General features: G+C 64.3%; 2 protein-coding genes across 5 annotated transcripts; both read right to left on the bottom strand.

Moving 5' to 3' along the window:
• Positions 1-402: 402 nt before the first annotated feature.
• On the bottom strand, positions 403-4,530 carry LOC104696910 (GRAM domain-containing protein 2A-like). The gene is made up of 12 exons (XM_039566025.1): positions 3,683-4,530; positions 3,134-3,338; positions 2,964-3,039; positions 2,588-2,761; positions 2,397-2,495; positions 2,197-2,268; positions 2,061-2,120; positions 1,750-1,813; positions 1,363-1,473; positions 1,157-1,259; positions 841-948; positions 403-771 (listed from the first exon to the last, which is right to left on the bottom strand). The coding sequence occupies exons 1-12, from the start codon at positions 4,098-4,100 to the stop codon at positions 756-758; spliced, it is 1,506 nt and encodes a 501-aa protein (XP_039421959.1). The 5' UTR covers positions 4,101-4,530; the 3' UTR covers positions 403-755.
• Positions 4,531-5,899: 1,369 nt separating this feature from the next.
• Positions 5,900-16,326, bottom strand: MFSD12 (major facilitator superfamily domain containing 12). 4 transcript variants are annotated; one of them, XM_039566290.1, is made up of 11 exons: positions 15,998-16,323; positions 10,836-11,046; positions 9,873-9,996; positions 9,464-9,652; positions 9,131-9,223; positions 8,957-9,049; positions 8,142-8,312; positions 7,789-7,883; positions 6,988-7,115; positions 6,808-6,885; positions 5,900-6,389 (listed from the first exon to the last, which is right to left on the bottom strand). In XM_039566290.1, exons 1-11 carry the CDS (start codon positions 16,284-16,286, stop codon positions 6,289-6,291), a joined length of 1,572 nt encoding a protein of 523 aa, XP_039422224.1. In that variant the 5' UTR covers positions 16,287-16,323; the 3' UTR covers positions 5,900-6,288. The 4 variants fall into 4 exon arrangements, with proteins under 4 accessions (XP_039422224.1, XP_039422228.1, XP_039422227.1 ...); XM_039566294.1 differs by lacking the exon at positions 9,464-9,652 and having other exon boundaries at positions 15,998-16,326; XM_039566293.1 differs by lacking the exon at positions 6,808-6,885 and having other exon boundaries at positions 5,900-6,386; positions 15,998-16,322.
• Between the last annotated feature and the right edge of the window lie 1,300 nt (positions 16,327-17,626).

Raw genomic sequence — 17,626 nt, 5'->3', positions numbered from 1 at the left:
GGACCCCACTGTCCCCACCGTGTACCTGAGACCCTGCACCTGCTGGAACCCGTTCCTCTGCCAGGTGAGCCCAGTCCTAGGGAAGGAGTAGGGTAAGATCCAAGGCCTGGCCAGCTGCAGGGCCCTGGGGCTCCCTGGTGCACCCCCACTGCCCCCTTCCCCTCTGTCCCCCATTGTCACCAGCAGCCAGAGCTGCGGGGGACTGCTCAGAGTCTCCTGCTGCTCCCTGGACCCCTGGGACATCAGCACCTGGAGCTGCCTCCCCACACCCGTCAAAGAGAAAAAGCCCCTGGTCCTGCTGTGTCCTGGTCTGTTCTGGGGAGCAGGGGGTGCGTGATGGGGGACTGGCTGCTGCTCATGCTGTGCCATCTGGCCCAGCAAATAATAAGTATTAAAACAATACAGATTTTATTAAATCTTTATTAATAAAATATTCTGTTCTCTGTACCCCTGCCTTGCCTGTGGCTTGGCCCCCTCTGCCTGCTCCCCTTGGCAGGGAGGGCTGGGTGGGTGCTGGTGCAGACTCCAGCCCCCCTTCCCTGCTCTGTGCCCTGCTGGGAGCTCTCTGGGTCCCTTCTGCTGCTGCTCAGGGTGGGCAGAGCGAGGTGGAGCCTCACGGCCCACGTGGGCTTCCCAGGCATCGCGGGGGGCTGGAAGGCACTCGGTGACAGAGGCCCCTGAGAGGCCAAGGAAGGCTCGGAGCAGCCCCTGAGCCCCCGGCTGGGGCTCTGGAGGTGGCCGGGTCCTCACTGGCCTCACGTTGTCTTGTACCTGAGGGGAGGCAGGGTGAGGGGGGGGTCTCTGCTGGGGACAGAGGTCCCCCCACGCCCCACCACTCACTGCTGTGACAGGTTGAGGTCTGGCTGAGCCCCCACGAATGCCAGCTGCTGCTCCAGCTCCACGATGCGCAGACCGATGTACCCCGAGGACAGCAGCAAGGCCACCATGCTGGGGACAGGCCAGCATCAGCCAGGGGGCACAGGGTCGGGACATGGGGCAGGAGCAGTGCCACGGCCAAGCTCCCGAGTGCTCGCCCTGGGGATGGGTGTCCCGGGGAAATGCGGGAACCCCGGCCCGCCAGTGCCACCCTGGAGAGGCTGTGTCGGGGCTCAGTAGGGATGGGGAGCAGGGGTGTGAGCAGGTCCTGGGGACTCACAGCAGCAGATAGATGATGATGATGATGTTGAGAGGGCTCAGCTGGGGGAGTATCCGGGACCAAAGTGCAGTGGCCCAGGTGCAGAGCACCGTGTGGGGTCCCCCTGCCAGCACAAGGCAGTGTTAGTGGCACTGAGAGTCCATGCTCCGCTCTGCCAGGGTGTAAACCCCCAGCATCATCTCCCCATCCCGAGCCCCTTGACCCACCCCAGAGGCCACGTGTCCCTGCCGAGGGCACCCATTCGCTGCTGCTGGGAACCAGCAGGGCCACCTCATCATCCTCCTCCTCCGCTTGCCTTGATCTCGGGCTTGGCTCGTCTGTAGGTGACCAGGAGACACTTAATGAGTGCCCCAGGGAGGGGTCTAGGCGTCCTGGGGGCACATGGGGCCACAAAGAGCCGATCCTGCCCTCCCTGGTGCTGCGGGAGATGCTGGTCGGGGGGGCAAGGGCCACGCGGTCCCTCCCAGCCTGTGTGTGTCTGGGGAGGGGGAGCAGAACCCAGAGCTGCCAGCACAGGCAGGGGCACGACTGTGAGTGGGGACACGAGCAGGGGGCTGTGAGCGTGTGAGGGGTGCACCAGGGTGGCCACTCACCCAGGGACTCTTGGAGGCTGTTGGGCTCCGGGGTGCTCTGCTCCAGGCCCGACTGCTTCAAGATCTGGAAAAGGACAAGCCCTGGTCATGGTGTGTGTCCCCAAGGCACCTGCCGCGCTGCCATGGGGACATGGGCAGGACCTGATGGGACCTGTGTCACCCACAAGAAGGGAGGGTCCTGGGGTCTGCTCTTTTCATGTTTCCCCCCCACGTCTTCCCAGGGCCCACTGCACCCAGCCCACCCCATCCAGGGGTCTGGGACCACCCCTCCTTCTGCTGCACCCTCCTGCCCTCTATTCCATGGCCTTTACCGGAGACTTCCTAAGGGTTTCCTCACTGTCCACTGAGTCTCGAGGGCTCTGGCCGCTGTCCTGGATGAGGAGAGATGAAGAGTGGTGCCCTGCCATGGATGGATGGAGCCCCCCTCCCCATCCAGCCCCCGCATACCTGCAGGTGTTTGCAGACTGACCTCAGGAGCTGGTACGTGGCCTCTCGCTGGCGCAGTGACACGAAGAGGAACTGCCAGAGAGCAGGAAGGGGATTTGTGCCAGAGCTGCCCCCTCGGTCATGGCCCAGAGCCCATGGGGACCAGGACACTCCAAATAGCCCCGGGTGCAGCTGCCCCCCAGCACTGTCCCCACTCTCACCTTCTCCCCCTTGGCTGTGCGGATGCTGATTGCGTTGGGCACCAGCCGTGCCATGTTGGTCTTTTTGAGGGCTGTGATGGAGTCAACAGGGACCACGGCCTGTGCCAGAGGGGACAGGCTGTGTCACCGTGTTCCCGGCTGCCACCTGTGCCCCTGCCTGTGCCGCCAGCCCCACACCCGCTCCAGCCCACCTTGATGTCCTTGAGCAAGAGGTTGGAGTGGAAGCAGATGTGGTGGGAGGACACGTAGAGGCGGCCGTGGTAGGGCATCTCTCTTTGCCAGGCACAGGAGAAGCAGCCCAGCAGCACGTTCTGCTCAGCGAGCTCCCCGAAGGCCCGGCGGTAGCTGCTGTCCTGTTTGCTCAGCTGCGGGAAGTCGGGGGATGGTGCTCGGGGCCTGCCCTGGCACTGCGGCCATCCTGCAGCCCCCTGCTCCATCACCACGACTGCCACGGAACTGGGACGAGCCCTCCCATGGCCCCCGCCCCAAGAGAGCGTCCAGCCGAGACCATGGGGCTGGGGCTGGCGCTGGGGTCCTGCTCCTCAGCTCCAGTACCCCAAGACTCACCGAAGGGGATGGTGGTCCCTGCCTGCCCGTGGCCTCCTGCTCTGTCTCCTTGCAGGAGGACTCATAGGTCCTGGATCTGGAAGGAGGCATCGGAGGGGGTGACTCGAGGGGCACAGGTGGGATGCAGGGCTGGGGTGCGGGATGTGTCTCCGTGAGGTGCCAGCACCCACCTGGTGAGCTTGGGCTGCCCCAGCTGGGCACTTCCCCTCTCTTCCAGGCTCCGCCACTGCTTCTCCCCCAGGACCCGCTGCCTGCCGCGTCTCAGCTTCCCTGGCAAGAGGGATGAGTCCGACAGCTCGGGGAGAGGGGGCAGGTTGTGGGGACGGTCCATTCCTGCGGCACAGCAGCTCCCAGGGTCACCAACCTGTTCCTCCACTGGGGAGGACATGGGGACAGGGCTCAGGCCACGCCGGGACCGGGACATCAGAGCCCACCGGGTCGCATGAGCCCTTTGCCTGTCCCACGGTATCATGTGCCGGCTGCGATCCCTGTGGGGAGCGGGGGCCGGGGTGACGGGGAAGTGGTGACCCGTGTACCGGCGGGTGACGGCGAAAGTGATCCCTGGACCGGGGGGTGCCGGCCCGTGTCCCGGCCGGTGCCGGCTGCGGGAGTGCGTGGCCGGGCTGGCTCCAGGGGGACGGGAATGCGGCTGCGGTCCCGGACCCACGCGCGGCCCCGGGGCCCCGTCCCGGGCGCGCCCCGCGCCCCCCGCTCTGTACCTGCTGGGGGGCACAGCCAGGTCCCCCCCGTCCCGTCGGAGCTGTCCCGCTCCCACTCCTTCCAGCGCCGTTCCTGCTCCGCTGCCACCTCCTCCTCTTCCTCCTCCTCCTCCTCCTGAGGAAAGGCAGCGGGCGGGGCCGGGCGGCCGCGGCGGGTTCGCAGGGAGCGGCCGGGGCAGCCCCAGCCGGGACACCCCGGGGCTGTGCGGGGTGAGCCCCTGCCCGGCCCCCGGAGGCATGCGGGACCACCCAGCCGCCCCCCAAACCAGCTGCAAATGCACTCCAGTCCCAGCAGTGCTGAGAGCCGGAGCGGCACAGCCACAGTCCCGCGGCACTCTGCAATCCTGTGGCATTTCGCGGTTCTACGGGCACCCCGCAATCCACGGGCACTCCGCAATCCCGGGACACCGCACAGCATCGTCCGCCCGGTGCCCGCTCCCCTCCCTCCTGCCCCGGCCCCCAACGCCGGGCAGTGCCGGGGCACGGCCGCCCCTCGCCCCGGGGGTTTCTGCCGTGGGACAGGGACCCACCCCCAGAGGAAAGTGGGGAGGGGGCGCGGCCGGGCCGGGGGCGCTGGGCAGAGCCCGGACCGCGCCCCCCCGGGGGCCCTGGGGCAGGTGCGAAGGCCACGGGCTCAGCCCGGCTCAGCCCCTGCTCTCTGGACCAGGGCTGTTAACGCCCTTCCCGCAGCCAGGAACGGCCATAAACCCGGGCCGGCCCCACGTGGGAAGCGGCGCGGCCCGAGGGGGCTGCACCCCGCATGCCCACCTCACTCTCAGCATCCCGCTCCATCCCCCTGGATCCATTGCCCACCACCGGGCACACTCGGGGTGTCACTCCCTGCCCTTGGCCACACCTGCCACATCCCCCAGCCCCCACACCCCCCCTCACCCCACACTCGTGTCCTGCTGTGCACACACGACCCCACAGCCCTCACGGCAGGGGCTCCGGCAGCTCATCCAGGGAGCACACACAGACAGGGGGCCATGGAGAAACCCTGCCATGGAGCCAGGCTGGGAGAGCTGCGGGTGCTCACCTGGAGAGGAGAAGGCTCCAGGGAGAGCTCCGAGCCCCTTGCAGGGCCTAAAGGGGCTCCAGGAGAGCTGCAGAGGGACTGGGGCCAAGGCATGGAGGGCCAGGAGCCAGGGAATGGCTTCCCAGTGCCAGAGGGCAGGGCTGGATGGGATCTTGGGCAGGAATTGTTCCCTGGGAGGGTGGGCAGGCCCTGGCACAGGGTGCCCAGAGCAGCTGGGGCTGCCCCTGGATCCCTGGCAGTGCCCAAGGCCAGGCTGGACATTGGGGCTTGGAGCAGCCTGGGACAGTGGAAGGGGTCCCTGCCCATGGCAGGGGTGGCACTGGATGGGCTTTGAGGTCTCTCCCAACCCCAAACCATTCCATGGGTTATGAACGCACCCCCCACACCCTCCTGCTGGCACCTTGTGTGCTCACAGCACATCCCTGCACGCACGTGTGGGCACACAGGTATGGACGCACGCAGAGCACACAAACATCCATGTTCTCACACACACACATACAGGGACACAGACACACAGACACACACACAGACACACACACAGACACACACACAGACACACACACACACACACACACACACACAGACAGACACACACAGACAGACACACACACACACACACACACAGACACACACAGACAGACACACACACACACACACACAGACACAGACACACACACACACACACACACAGACACACACACACACAGACACACACAGACAGACACACACACACACACACACACACACAGACACACACACACACACACACAGACACAGACACACACACACACACACACAGACACACACACACACAGACACACACACACACACAGACAGACACACACACACACACTCTCTCTCACAGGCCCCGCCCCCCCACGCAAGGGCCGCTCCCATTGGCTGGCCCCTCCCGGGAGGCGGGGCTGCCGCACACGGACCAATCATTTGTCCCCACCGCTGCTCCGCGGCCGCCATTTTGTGTGCGGGCGCCGCCATGGTTGCTGAGGGCGGCCATCTTTGCCCCCCGCCCCTCAGGCCGCCCCTGTCCGAGGGGCCGGGCGGGAGCAGCTCTGGGCACCCCCCGAGCCCCCTGCGCGCCCCAAACCGGCTCCAGCCCCAGCTGTCGCGTCCCGCACCCCAGAGCAGATCCCACCTCCATCCCAGGGCCATCAGCGCTGCGGTTGTTGTTTCCTCTCATTTTTCTCCTCCTTTATAAAGTGCCGCTTGTACGTATTTACAAAAGCAGGTAAAACCTCGGGCCGGGCACCCACCTCTGCTGGGGCTGCCCCAGCCCGGCCCGGGCCCTTCTAGTGTTCATTGTGCAGGTGAGAGGTGACAGGTGACCCTGCACCGGTGACACCGCACCAGGGACAGCCTTCATCAGCCCGCTGGGGTCTGGGACACGAGAGTCCAGGATGGGGACACGGGTCCAGTGCAAGGAGACAGGGTGGGGGTCACCCCCTCCCCAGAGCCCAGAGGCCCCCAGTGCAGGGGACCCTCCGGGCTCAGAGTGTGGCACCGCGGTGGCCAAGGACACGGTGGCTGAGGACAGTCAAGGACGTGGCCCCGCTCAGTTGATGGTGCTGCTCCGGCTCTCTCCCTCAGCGCCCCTGGTGCTGCTTTCGGGGGTCCTGGCGCTGCTCAGCCCCTGCAGGCCAACAGCACCTGCTGCTGTTGGAGGAAGAGGAGGGACAGGTCAGGAGAGATGGCAGTGTGGGGTGACTCACACGTGGTGGCCTGGCCCTCCTGGGACTCTTCTGCTAGCACCAGGGGCCTGACCCAGCAGGGCCCCACGCAGCACGAGGGGTCCGTCCTGTTCCCCCACCCCAGAGCAAGGCACTGGCACAGAGAGGCAGAACAGGCACTGAGCACGGGTATTGACTCCCCAGCCTGGCAAAGGTCACCCCACCGTCCCCCACGTTTGCTGCCAGCACACGGAGCTGCCCCGGCACCCCTTGGAGCCCCAGGGCCAGCATGGCCATGACTGGGCCAGGGGGTGTTGACCCCCCAGAAGGGCACAGCAAGCAGACACAGCCCCTCTCTGGGGGCAGCAGCAGAAGCAGGACAATGGCCCTGCCCCGTGTCCTACCATGAGGGTTCCCCTGCGAGCGTGGCCGCAGCCAGCCCAGTGAAGACAGGGCTCCCACCGCTGCCCCACTGGGGCCATCTGCAAAGACACTGCAGCTTTAGCCCAGCTGGCACTGGCCATGGGGCTCCCAATGCCCCCAGCCCCATGCCAAGCCGCTCCCAAGCCCTCAGCCCCACTCACAGCGGATCCGGATGGGCCACACCATGATGCAGCAGAGAGTGGCAACAGCGGCAACGGCGATGCCGCCGGTGACCAGCACCATCACCCAGCGGTAGAAGCCAACACAGGCAGGGCAGCACAGCTCAGTCCTGTGGGGACAGGCAGGGATGTGACTGGAGGCTGGGACTGGAGCCCCAGGCTATGGACAGTGGTCCCATGTGCTCAGAGTTAGGACTGGTTCCCAATGGGATGAGAGGGAAAGGCCCAGGGCAAGGAGATCCCCAGGGCATGGCTCGGGCCCTCGTCCAAGGCTGGGAGAGAAGGTGAAGAAGGGTTTAAGACAAATCAGAGCTGGAGAAGAGAAGGCTCCAGGGAGAGCTCAGAGCCCCTTCCAGTGCCTAAAGGGGCTCCAGGAGAGCTGCAGAGGGACTGGGAACAAGGGCCTGGAGGGCCAGGACCCAGGGAATGGCTTCCCAGTACCAGAGGGCAGGGCTGGATGGGATCTTGGGAAGGAATTGTTCCCTGGGAGGGTGGGCAGGCCCTGGCCCAGGGTGCCCAGAGCAGCTGGGGCTGCCCCTGGATCCCTGGCAGTGCCCAAGGCCAGGCTGGACATTGGGGCTTGGAGCAGCCTGGGACAGTGGAAGGTGTCCCTGCCCATGGCAGGGGTGGAACAAGATGAGCTTTAAGGTCCCTTCCAATCCAAACCATTCTGGGATTCTATAAATCCAAGCTGGTTCCCACCCATGCCTCTTGCTCCAACCCTGGAATATTTCCTTGTGGCCCCTCAGCAATGGGGAGTCCCAGCTCTGCAGAGACGCTTACGGGCAGGGGTGCAGGTTCTGGATTGCCATCACAGCCAGGCCATTGGCCATCTTGTCCGTGAAGCTCATGGCACCGTAGACAAACGCGCTGCTGTGCTATGGGAGGAGAGGGAACCACGCTGTGCCATGCTGGGCTAAGCAGCGCTGTGTGCCCTCTCATGGGCAGAGCCCTCACTGCAGCAAAGCAGCAGAGCCCGGGGCACAGCACTCACGGGGCACAGCACACCGGGGTTTCCCAGCAGAGCCCCCTCCCAGCGTCTCCATCCCCCAACCCTAACCAGTGCCCACCCCAGCCTGTGCGTTCTGAACCTGCCATGACCCCCCCACTCCATCGACCAGGAGCAGCGGCCGTACCGTGTTGGTGCCGATGAGATCTGCAGTCATGGACAGGGAGGTGACCAGGATGGTGGCTGAGCCGGCCCCGAGCAACACGGCCAGCCCGTAGATCTCATCTCCCACCGGCCTGGCCAGGGCCACCCAGGAGGCGAAGGCCAGGACCACCAGGATGCCCACAAAGTAAGTCAGCTGGGATGGGGACAGGCAGAGGGAGAGAGGGGAGTTCAGACATCAGCTGGCACTCGGTGAGGGAGGAGCAAGCAGGGGGACCAGCACTGCCCAGGACCCATGAGGGACAGCCCTGGCTCTGTCCACGGTGTAGTTAAACAAGGAGACCCCAAAAGCAGGTCCTTGCTGTGCTCCAGGCTGTTCTGCAGCCCAAGGGTTGAGCCCCAGGCAGAGTTGTGGGAGAGTGTCTGTGAGGGCAGGGGACATTCCACTGGCACCCAACAGCACAGAGGGGACACACTGCAGGGTCCCTCCTGCTGGCACTGCAGACTGTGTGCCCACCCAGGCCAGTGTAGCCAGACCCCCATCTGCCCCTACCACAGGGCTCTGCAGCCCAGTCAGGCCTGCAAGGGACATGGTAACTCTGGGCCAGCATTGCCTTCCCCAGCCCCAGGGATGTGCAGGACAGGCCCCCGCCCCCATCCCTGCCCACCACTCCCAGTCCCAGTGGGACCCATGCTGCAGTGGGTGGTTGCTGGCAGAGAGTCCATGAGGGGTCCCTCCTCTCCAGCTCAGGTGTGCCAGGAGCTCTGCTCACAGCCAGGATTTGGCCCCTGGGCCTCTCCTGGGGTCAAACTCCAGCCTCTCCAGCACCCTGGACTCACATTCCGACCGATCCATTTGTTCACAGGCTTCATGAGGAATGAGGAGAGGAACCCACTGACGTACATCACTAGGGGAATGGTGGCAATGTACTTCTGCAAGGGACAAGGACAGGGAGGAGATGAGCCCCAGGCCATATCAGGACACTTGTCCACGTGTCCCTGCCCTGCACCCACCTTGGAGAGCAGCAGCGAGTTGGTCAGGTACATGGCGATGTAGGTCTGGGACAGGTTGACGATGAGGCGGGTGGCCATGTAAAGCACCGCGACCTGTGAGGGGCAGGGCCAGGGCATCACCACTCAGCCCGTGGGAAGGACTTTCCCTGCCCAGCTGTCACGGCACAGGTGCCTACCAGGAAGGGGATGGCCCCTCTGAGGTGGTGGATGGGTGCCCAAAACAGCCCCTCTCTCCATCCCCACCCGCACCTGGGCAAGTCCCTTGCCTGCAGGACATCCAGGGTGCCCAGGCAGGGCAGCAGCCCAGGCCAGGGGAGTCCCGCCCAGCCATACCTGGTAGAAGGAGGGCTCCAGCAGCCAGTCCTTCCAGAGCAGCAAGGGGCCTGGGGGTTCCTTGTGCAGCAGCGGGGTGCTCTCCTCTGGCTCGAGCCGCACCCTTGGTGGGTATGGCTTCTCCTTGGTGCCCAGGTGGAAGATGAGGGAGAACACGGCCCCCAGCCCCACCACGATGAGGGCCAAGTTCTGGTGAGGCAGTGGGGGTGAGCACAGCAGTGGGGGCAGCCCATCATCAGCCCCCCAGCAGTTTGGAGGGTAAGAAGGGGTTCCCAACCTCCAGGGAGGGCTCAGCGTGGCTCTTGCCCAGTTGGTGAGGTTTTAGGGCACTGCCCCCTGACTCCCTCCAGTACCTCCCCAGCTGAGCCATGGGAAGAGGGAACCCCAGGGACTGTGCCCTGTCACTCACCCGAAACACGGGGATGTCCTGGGGGCCCAGGTGCTCCATGTGGTCGGGCTGGTCCGTCTGGAAGTTCAGCAGGAGCCAGGTCAGGCCATAGACAGTGATGTTGGCCATGACGGTGAAGGCATACCTGAGGGGAAGGAAACCTCAGGGTGATGCAGAGGGACAAGCACAGGGACAGCACAGCAGGGCAGCTCGGCCCATGGCTGCCCTCCAAGCCAAATGTGCTACAGCTTCTGCACCCCAGTGCCACGGCTGAGGTGACACCTCTGCGGGCACGAGGCACCTGGCCAGGCATCAGCCTTACTGGTGCAACTCCCAGTGTGCCCAGTCCAAGTGTTGGGACTTCACTGGGAGGAAACCAAGATCCCTACAGGTCAGTCTGTTCCCCTTCCAGCCACAGCTCACCTCTGCTTCAAGGATGCCATGAGCTGCCTGATCTGGTACCCCCAGAGTGGGACCACTTGGCCCCACAGTTACCCCACATCCTCCCTGCTCACCCTGCTCCATGGGATAAACACCCCATCTCACATCCTGATCCTGACAGAGATGAGCCAAGTGCACTGCCCACCTGGCCCTGGGGACATCTCACCTCCAGAACAGTCCCCACAGCCATGTCCAGCTCTCCCCAAGGGCATCTGGGAGGAACAGTCCCTTCGCTGAATGCCACCCGCAGTTCCCAAAGGAGAAGTGTCCCCAGCCCAGGAAGTGTCCCACAGGCTGCATCACTGACATCCCTGGCATCAAGACACTCCCTCCTGGCACCAAAGGCTTTGGGCCACCAACCCAGGACCAGTGTCCTTTGGCACATCCCACAGGACACTCACATGGCCCAGTCCTCATCCTGCCATGCCAAGGTCTCCGGTGTGCCACAGCACCCAGGGACCTCCTGTCACACAGCAGTGGGACCCAGCATGGGCAGGGCAGCTCCCCCAGCCCCAGGGGACTCCCAGGTGTGGCTGTGCTCACCTGAAAGCCGTGAGCTCCACCTTCCCATGGTCACTGCTCACCAGCTCGGGGATGAGGGCCAGGTGGGACACCTGTGTGGCTGCCCAGCCAAACTGGAAGATGATGATGAAGGGGAGGTAGTAGATGAAGGCTGCCCACTGTGGAGTGCTCTCCCTGCAGGCCAGGCAGGGGCTAAAGACAAAGGGAAAGGACACGAGGACACAGGTGGTGCCTGGGGAGAGAGCGGAGCAGTGAGAAGCTGCACACCTGACTGGGACTCCAATGTGACACAGACAGCCCTCTCCAGGACAGGTTCTACCCCGGAGCTGGGGAGGGAGGTCGGCCCCTTCCCCAGCCAGCTGAGATACGTGGAGCTCCAGACACCCCCTCAGCCCATCCTGCACAGGGAATGTCCTTCCCTCTGGCACCCAGCACAGACAGGCACCCCCCAGTCAAGGTGCTTCCCCAACACAGTGCTGGCACTGCTCTGTCCTCTCAAGACATCATGACAGACCCTCACTGTCACACCCACAGCCACCAAGAGGTTCTCGCTGTCCCCAGGTGCAGATAACCAGTCAGATAACCCCTCCCTGCTGCCTGGCCATGGTGATATGGCACCCCTAGGCTGGGAGAGCTCTGGGTGTCCCATGGGTACTGGCACCCCATCTGTCTCCACGTCTCCCCTCCCGTGGGGCTCGCAGAGTGGGGCTGGCAGAGAGAGTCATGCTTCTGCCACACTCACGGACATCACCCGCTGCATGACAGGGTGACACAGAGCCATGGGGGGCTCCGGGAAGGCCCTGCTGAGTCAGGGACACCAGAGCCAGGCTCCTCCCTCTTCTGTAGTGTGACAGCATGGGGACGCAGCCTGGGGACGCAGCATGGGGACGCAGCATGGGGACGCTGTGGGTAGGGCAGACAGGCCAGCCTGGCCTCTCCCTCCCCTTTCCCAAAGTTACAGAGTTTATCTGCTAAGCGGCTCCACGGGCCCCCAGGCCCCGATGCAGAGCCTGGTGCCCTGTCCCACATGTCCCCTGGTACTGTCCTACATGTCCCCAGCTTCTCTGCATGCTGATGAAGAGCTGTTCCTGCAGCTGAGGGGAACCTGCTTTGCCAGGTCCCCAAAGTATACTCTCTACTTTGCAAGAACCTCTCTTCCTCATGAGTGATTCCTCTTCCTCCCACCCATGAAGGGCAATTCCTCCTCCTCCTTGCTCCCACATGGCACAGCCATGCAGGGCCAGGGCAGCGCCAAGGGCAGCGCCAAGAGCAGCAGTGACAATCCCAGCCCAGCCCCATCCATCCCACTAAGGGGTGCTGGGTCCCCACATTGGCTCACAGTCGGCTTTGGTGCTCCAGGAGCTCCAAAGGACAGGGAACTCGGGCACACGTGGTGCCTCTGCCCCAGACAAACCACAGGCATGGGAAAGTCCACGAAGGCTCAAACCAGCCCAGATCCTCTCTGTTCCCTGGGTCTTAACTGGGCCCAGATGAGGGGTGAGGGTCCCAGGGCCCCACAGGGTCAGGCTCTGCAGCCCCCTGAGGGCTGTGAGGGCTCCCAGGGGAGCACTGAGGCAGGGGCTGTGGGACCTCCAGGGCTGCTCCTGTGCCCACCCATGAACCATCGCCACCAGCACAACCACAGGAGTGTCACCTCCTCCTCATGGCCCCCGGGACAGGCAGTGCCCACCACCAGGGTCATCCCACCTGGCCACCCCACAGAGCTGTGCCCCTCTGGCACCCCAACACCCATGTACCCCAAGTGCCCAGGAGTGGCTGCACTGAGTCAGAGGGGTCCTGGGGACCCCCTGCTCTCCCGAGTGGGGCCATGGGACCCCCCCAAGACCATCCTGCCCACCCCTGCAGCACCCCAGGGCAGGCAGAGGCCCGGGTTCTCATCGCTGGCCCCGCGGGGCACGGGAATGCCAGGCTGCTCGGCACAGGCGCCTGGGGCAGGGATTTTGGGACAGCACTGCCAGACAGGCTCAGACAGGCATCAGAGAGACGCTCACCCTTCCTCCCCACTGTGACAGGAAGCTGGACCCCAAAAAAGAGCTGGCGATCAGACGGGGAGATCCGGGACCGCCTGTGGGAATACCCGGAACCGCGGCCGCGGCGGGGAGATGTCACCGATAGCAACTCGTGGTGTGTCCCCCGCCCCGAGGCTGCGGTTTCACAACGTTTCCTCTGATCTGAGCACGGGTTTGCCACCGGACGAGACACCCCGGTCCCACACGACACCCCTCGCTGCAGCGTGATCGAGCGAGCCGAGCGGCCCCGGCACAGCCGGCTCCGGTGGGTTTGCCGCCACCACTGGTCACTCTGTGGTCAGCCAAGGTGGGCACTGGGCTTCCTTGGGAATAACCCACGCTCCAGCCTGGGAAACAGCCTGCATCTCTGCTCCAGCCCCTATCCCTCTCCAGCCGCCATCCCTGCTGGGCTGTGCTCTGCTCCTGCAGCCCCCGTGCAGGGCCTGAGTTAGGACTTCCCCTCTGTGCTCCCGGGCAGCACCCGGCTGGAGCGGGGGGACGGAACAGCTCCGGCCACTTCCCTAAATCTAGGGCGCCGATGCGGCTGACACTGGGCCAGGGGTGAAGCTGCCCCCTCAGCACTCTCCCTGACTCACCAAGCCAAGCTCCGGCGAGGTCAGACACTTTATCAGGCTGCTGTTGGGTTGCACGAAGTGGTTGGTCGAGATAAATTTGGGATCAAGATAAGAGCACCCACACTACAACCGTCCTCGCTCGGCGCGGGTTTGCTCCGGGTGAGGCAACACCCGGTTGTTATCGAGGGTTGTTATCAATGGCTATTTCTTCCATTAACTGCCCCGTCCCCAGTGCCAGCTAAGCAGGATGTGCAGGCTCCTGCACCACTCACAGCACCAAGGACCCCTCTTCAGGCCATGCTGTCCCTTCAGAGAGGGACCAAGGACCCCTCTCCTCCCCACACTGCTCTCCATGTTACATTGTCCCCTCAGAGAGGGACCCCGCCAGATGAGCCCCCACCAGCCCCTGGACTCCGTTGAACTTTTTGACCCAGGGCACAATACAAGACGAACCTGTAAATAATTCCCATGAGCCAGAGCCTCCTGTGCATCCCATGGCCATACCCCACTGCTGGCCCCCAGGGTGCCCAGCCTCAGCACAGCCAAGGGCCCCACGCTGCACGGTCCCCCCTGGGGACACCAAGAGCTGCTCAGGAAGCACCTGGGCTTTTGGGAGCCCAGATTTTACTGCTGGTCTTGGTTTTGCTACCGCTCCAAGGTCTGAGCACGTGGCTCTCACCCCAGCTCGCTGCCACTCACGCGCAAAGCCCTCGGGGCAGCGGGGAGCCCCCGGGGTGGGATGGTGCCCAGGCAGGACAGGGACACCATGGTGCCCCTTCCCCATCCAGCCTCAGCATCCCGCTGTCCCCTACACATGGAACACCTCTGTCCCCACTTCGCTGCCGCAGGGGATCCCAGAAAGGCACCTCCCAGGCTATCCCCTCCTCACAGAGTAGCCCAGGCCCATCTCCTGTCACCCAGGGCACTGCCAATGCACCAGAGCCCCTTCACCCTCCACCAGGCACCCCAAAAGCCCCAAGCGCAGCCCCCCCTTCCGTGGAGAGGCTGCTCCCTTCCACCCCAGGGCACACAATTCTGCTCAGCCCTGGGGCTGCCCCTCTCCAGCTGGGGGGACCCTGTCCCCACCTCACTGCCACATGACGGTCCCCCTCCCCAGAAAGGCTCCCACATCTTCATGGAGACCTCCACACCACAAAGCACCCTGGTTCCTCCCTGATCCAGGGAATCCCCAAGGCTGATCCCCCCTGACCCAGAAAGGCACCCTTGGTCTCATTCCCCCTCTTCCAGGGCACCCCAGAAAGGTACCCTGGGGCTGATCCTGTACCCCAGAGGTACCACCCCAGAGGGCCACCCACGTCCACCCAGCAGAGCTGCTTGGGGCCAACCCCCTCCAGCCAGCATCCCCCAGCAAACCCTTCCCAGCTGTACCCCACCCTGGGCACCCTAGAAAGGTGCCCCGAAGCTCATCCTTCTCTTCTTAGGGCATCCCAGAAAGGTTCTCCTGGGTAGCTCCCACTCAGGGCACTTCAGAAAGGCTCCTTGGGGCCACCCTTACCCCTTCTGGGCACCCCAGCAGGGTGTCTCCCACCCTGGGCATCCCAGAAAAGCTCCCCCAGGGTCACCCATTTTCACACATCACCTTGTATAGGCACCTCAGTCCACGCCCTCAGGGCACCCCAGAAAGGCCCCTCCAGAGCCATCCTTAGATGCATCCATTTAGAGCATCCCAGAAAGGCTCACCCAGGTGACCCCAAACCCAGAGCACCCCAAAAAGTCTCCCTCACAGCCACACTCTTCCCCTCCCCCAACCAAAGCCCCTCGGGGTTACCCATCTCTTATCTTTGGCACCCCAGCAGTGTGTCCCACCCATGGCACTCCAGAAAGGCTCCCTTGTGTGGCCCCCAACCCAGGCACCCCAAAAAGGCTCCCCATGGCCATTCATCTCCATCCAGGCCACCCCAGAAAGGCTACCCCCGGGGCCACCCATTTTCACCCAAGACACCTTGGATAGGTACCCTTCCTTGGGCCGCCCCTTTCCAGGCACCCCAGAAAGGCTCCCCTACGTGTCCTTCAACACAGAACAACACAGTAGGGTCCCGCAGGGCCGTCCCTCTCCACTTAGAGCATCCTAGAAGGGCTCTACTGGATGTCCCCCAACACTGACACCCCAGGAAGTCTCCCCAGGGCCACCCATCTCCACCCACGGCACCCCAGAAAGGCTCCCCCGGGGCCATCCCTCTTCACTTAGAGCATCCCAGAAAGGCTCGCCTGGATGTTCCCCAACACAGCCACACAGAAAAGCTCCCCCGGGCCATCCCTCTTCAATTAGAGCATCCCAGCAAAGTTCCCCCCTCAGATGTCGCCCACTTAGGACACCCCAGAAAGGCTCCCCTGGGGCCATCCCTCTTCAATTAGAGCATCTCAGAAAGGCTCCCCCGGGTGTCCTCCACCCAGAGCACCCCAGCAAAGCCCTCCAGGGTCACCGCCCTCCACCCCGGGCACCCCAGAAAGGCTCTCCCCGGGTCACCCCTCTCCACCCAGCTCCCCCCATCAAAGCTCCCGGTCCCCCGCACCCCCCGTCCAGATGTCCCCGGTCCCTCCGGTGCCCCGCACCCACCGGCCAGGTGCCAGCCCTTCCTGCGCCCGTAGCGGCCGCAGCCGTGGGCTCGGTCGGCCTCGAAGCCGAGCAGGGGCGTGCAGAGCCCGTCGGCCGCCTGCCCGGCGAGCAGCAGCGCGCCAGCCGCGCCGTGCCCGTAGCCCAGCACGGCGTGCAGGAAGGGCAGCAGGTAGGTGAACCACAGCGCCGAGCACGCGTCGTTCAGGAAGTGCCCGCACGCGAAGCTGAGCCGCGCCCGCAGCGGCAGCGCCGGGCCCGGGGCCGCCGCGGACTGCGGGGACTCCGCCATGGCCCGGCCGGAGCCCGCGGGGACAACAGCGGGACGGGCCCGGCGGGAGGGACCGGCAGGGAATGGGAGGGAGGGAAGGGGAGGGGACAGGGAGGGACAGGGAGGGACCGGCCGAGACCGGTGACCCCCCCCCGGGGCCGCCGCGTCCTGGGCGGGGAGAGCGGGGGGTGACCCGGGCGGGGGGAGGCGGCAGCGGGTGAGCGCCCCGTGACACCAGTGCTGTCCCCACACCGCTCCCAGTGACTCCGCTGCTGTCCCCACACTGCTCCCAGACACAGCAGTACCGCCACACTGCTCCCAGTCGCATCAGTGCTGCCCCACACCGTTCCCAGTCCCCACACCGTTCTCAGTCACACCAGCAGTGGCCCTATACCAGTACCACGATACTGCTCCCGGTCACACCAGTGCTGTCCCCATACTACTCCCGATCAGACCAGTAATGTCCCCATACTGCTCCCAGTCGCCCAGTAACGGCCCTGTACTGCTCGCAGTCACAGCAGTGCTGTCCCCACAATGATCCCAGTATTATTCCCACACGTCTTCCAGTTGCTCCTGTCCTGCCTGCAACAGTCCCACAGACCCCAGTACCCTCACACTGCTCCCAGTCACACCAGTGCTGTCTGTAACAGTCCCAGCCACCCCGTTACCCACACAAGGGAATGTCCCAGTCACTCCAGTACCCCCACACTGCTCCCAGTGACCCCAGTACCCACCCAAGCAGGGGGTCCCCATGCTGTCAGTAGGCACCCCAGAATTCCAGTGACACCAATACACCCACACTGCTCCCAGTAACCCTGGTATTCAAGCAAGGCGTCCTCATGATGCCAGCAGTTGCCTGAGTTCCAGTGATCCCAATACACCATCACACTGCTCCCAGTCACCCCAATATCCCAGTATGCACTAAGTGGGGAGTGTCAGACTACAGGAGTGAGGGTACAGGGATTTGTGGGCACTGGAACCAGTCAGATGGGAGTCACTGGGACACTGGGATGACTACGGATATCGTGGGGAGCCCTTGCTTGGATGGGCACTGGGGTCAGTAGGAGCTGAGGGGGCGGGTACTGGGACCTTCTGGGTAATGGTGTGTCTGGGGCCATTATGGGCTGTACTGGAGTGGTTGGGGACACTGTGGAGGGAGTACTGGGGTCACTGGGACTCTGGGGTGGCTCCTGGAGTCACAGGACACCCCCTCTTGGGTGAATACTGGTGTCACTGGGAGTGGTGTGGGCATACTTGGGCAACTGGGACCTCCTCTTGAGTAGGTACTGGTGTGACTGGGACCAGTACGAGTAGTACTGGGGGCACTGGGACCCTCTTGAGAGGAGTATTAGGGTCACTGA

The sequence above is a fragment of the Corvus cornix genome, chromosome 28 (assembly GCF_000738735.6).
Source record: "Corvus cornix cornix isolate S_Up_H32 chromosome 28, ASM73873v5, whole genome shotgun sequence".
NCBI lineage: Eukaryota > Metazoa > Chordata > Aves > Passeriformes > Corvidae > Corvus > Corvus cornix.
This window is presented reverse-complemented; position numbering and strand designations above follow the sequence as displayed.

Excerpts from the sequence above, each read along its gene's own strand:
- MFSD12 (XM_039566290.1), bottom strand. The coding sequence starts at position 16,286 with ATGGCGGAGTCCCCGCAGTCCGCGGCGGCCCCGGGCCCGGCGCTGCCG. Across the intron at positions 9,224-9,463 it reads TGGAGCCCTCCTTCTACCAG|GTCGCGGTGCTTTACATGGC; the intron begins GTATGGCTGGGC and ends TGCCCCTCACAG. Across the intron at positions 6,390-6,807 it reads CTCGCAGGGGAACCCTCATG|CAGCAGGTGCTGTTGGCCTG; the intron begins GTAGGACACGGG and ends TTCCTCCAACAG.
- LOC104696910 (XM_039566025.1), bottom strand. The coding sequence starts at position 4,100 with ATGCTGTGCGGTGTCCCGGGATTGCGGAGTGCCCGTGGATTGCGGGGT. Across the intron at positions 3,339-3,682 it reads CTGGCTGTGCCCCCCAGCAG|TGGAGGAACAGGTTGGTGAC; the intron begins GTACAGAGCGGG and ends TGTCCTCCCCAG. Across the intron at positions 2,269-2,396 it reads GCACAGCCAAGGGGGAGAAG|TTCCTCTTCGTGTCACTGCG; the intron begins GTGAGAGTGGGG and ends GCTCTCTGGCAG.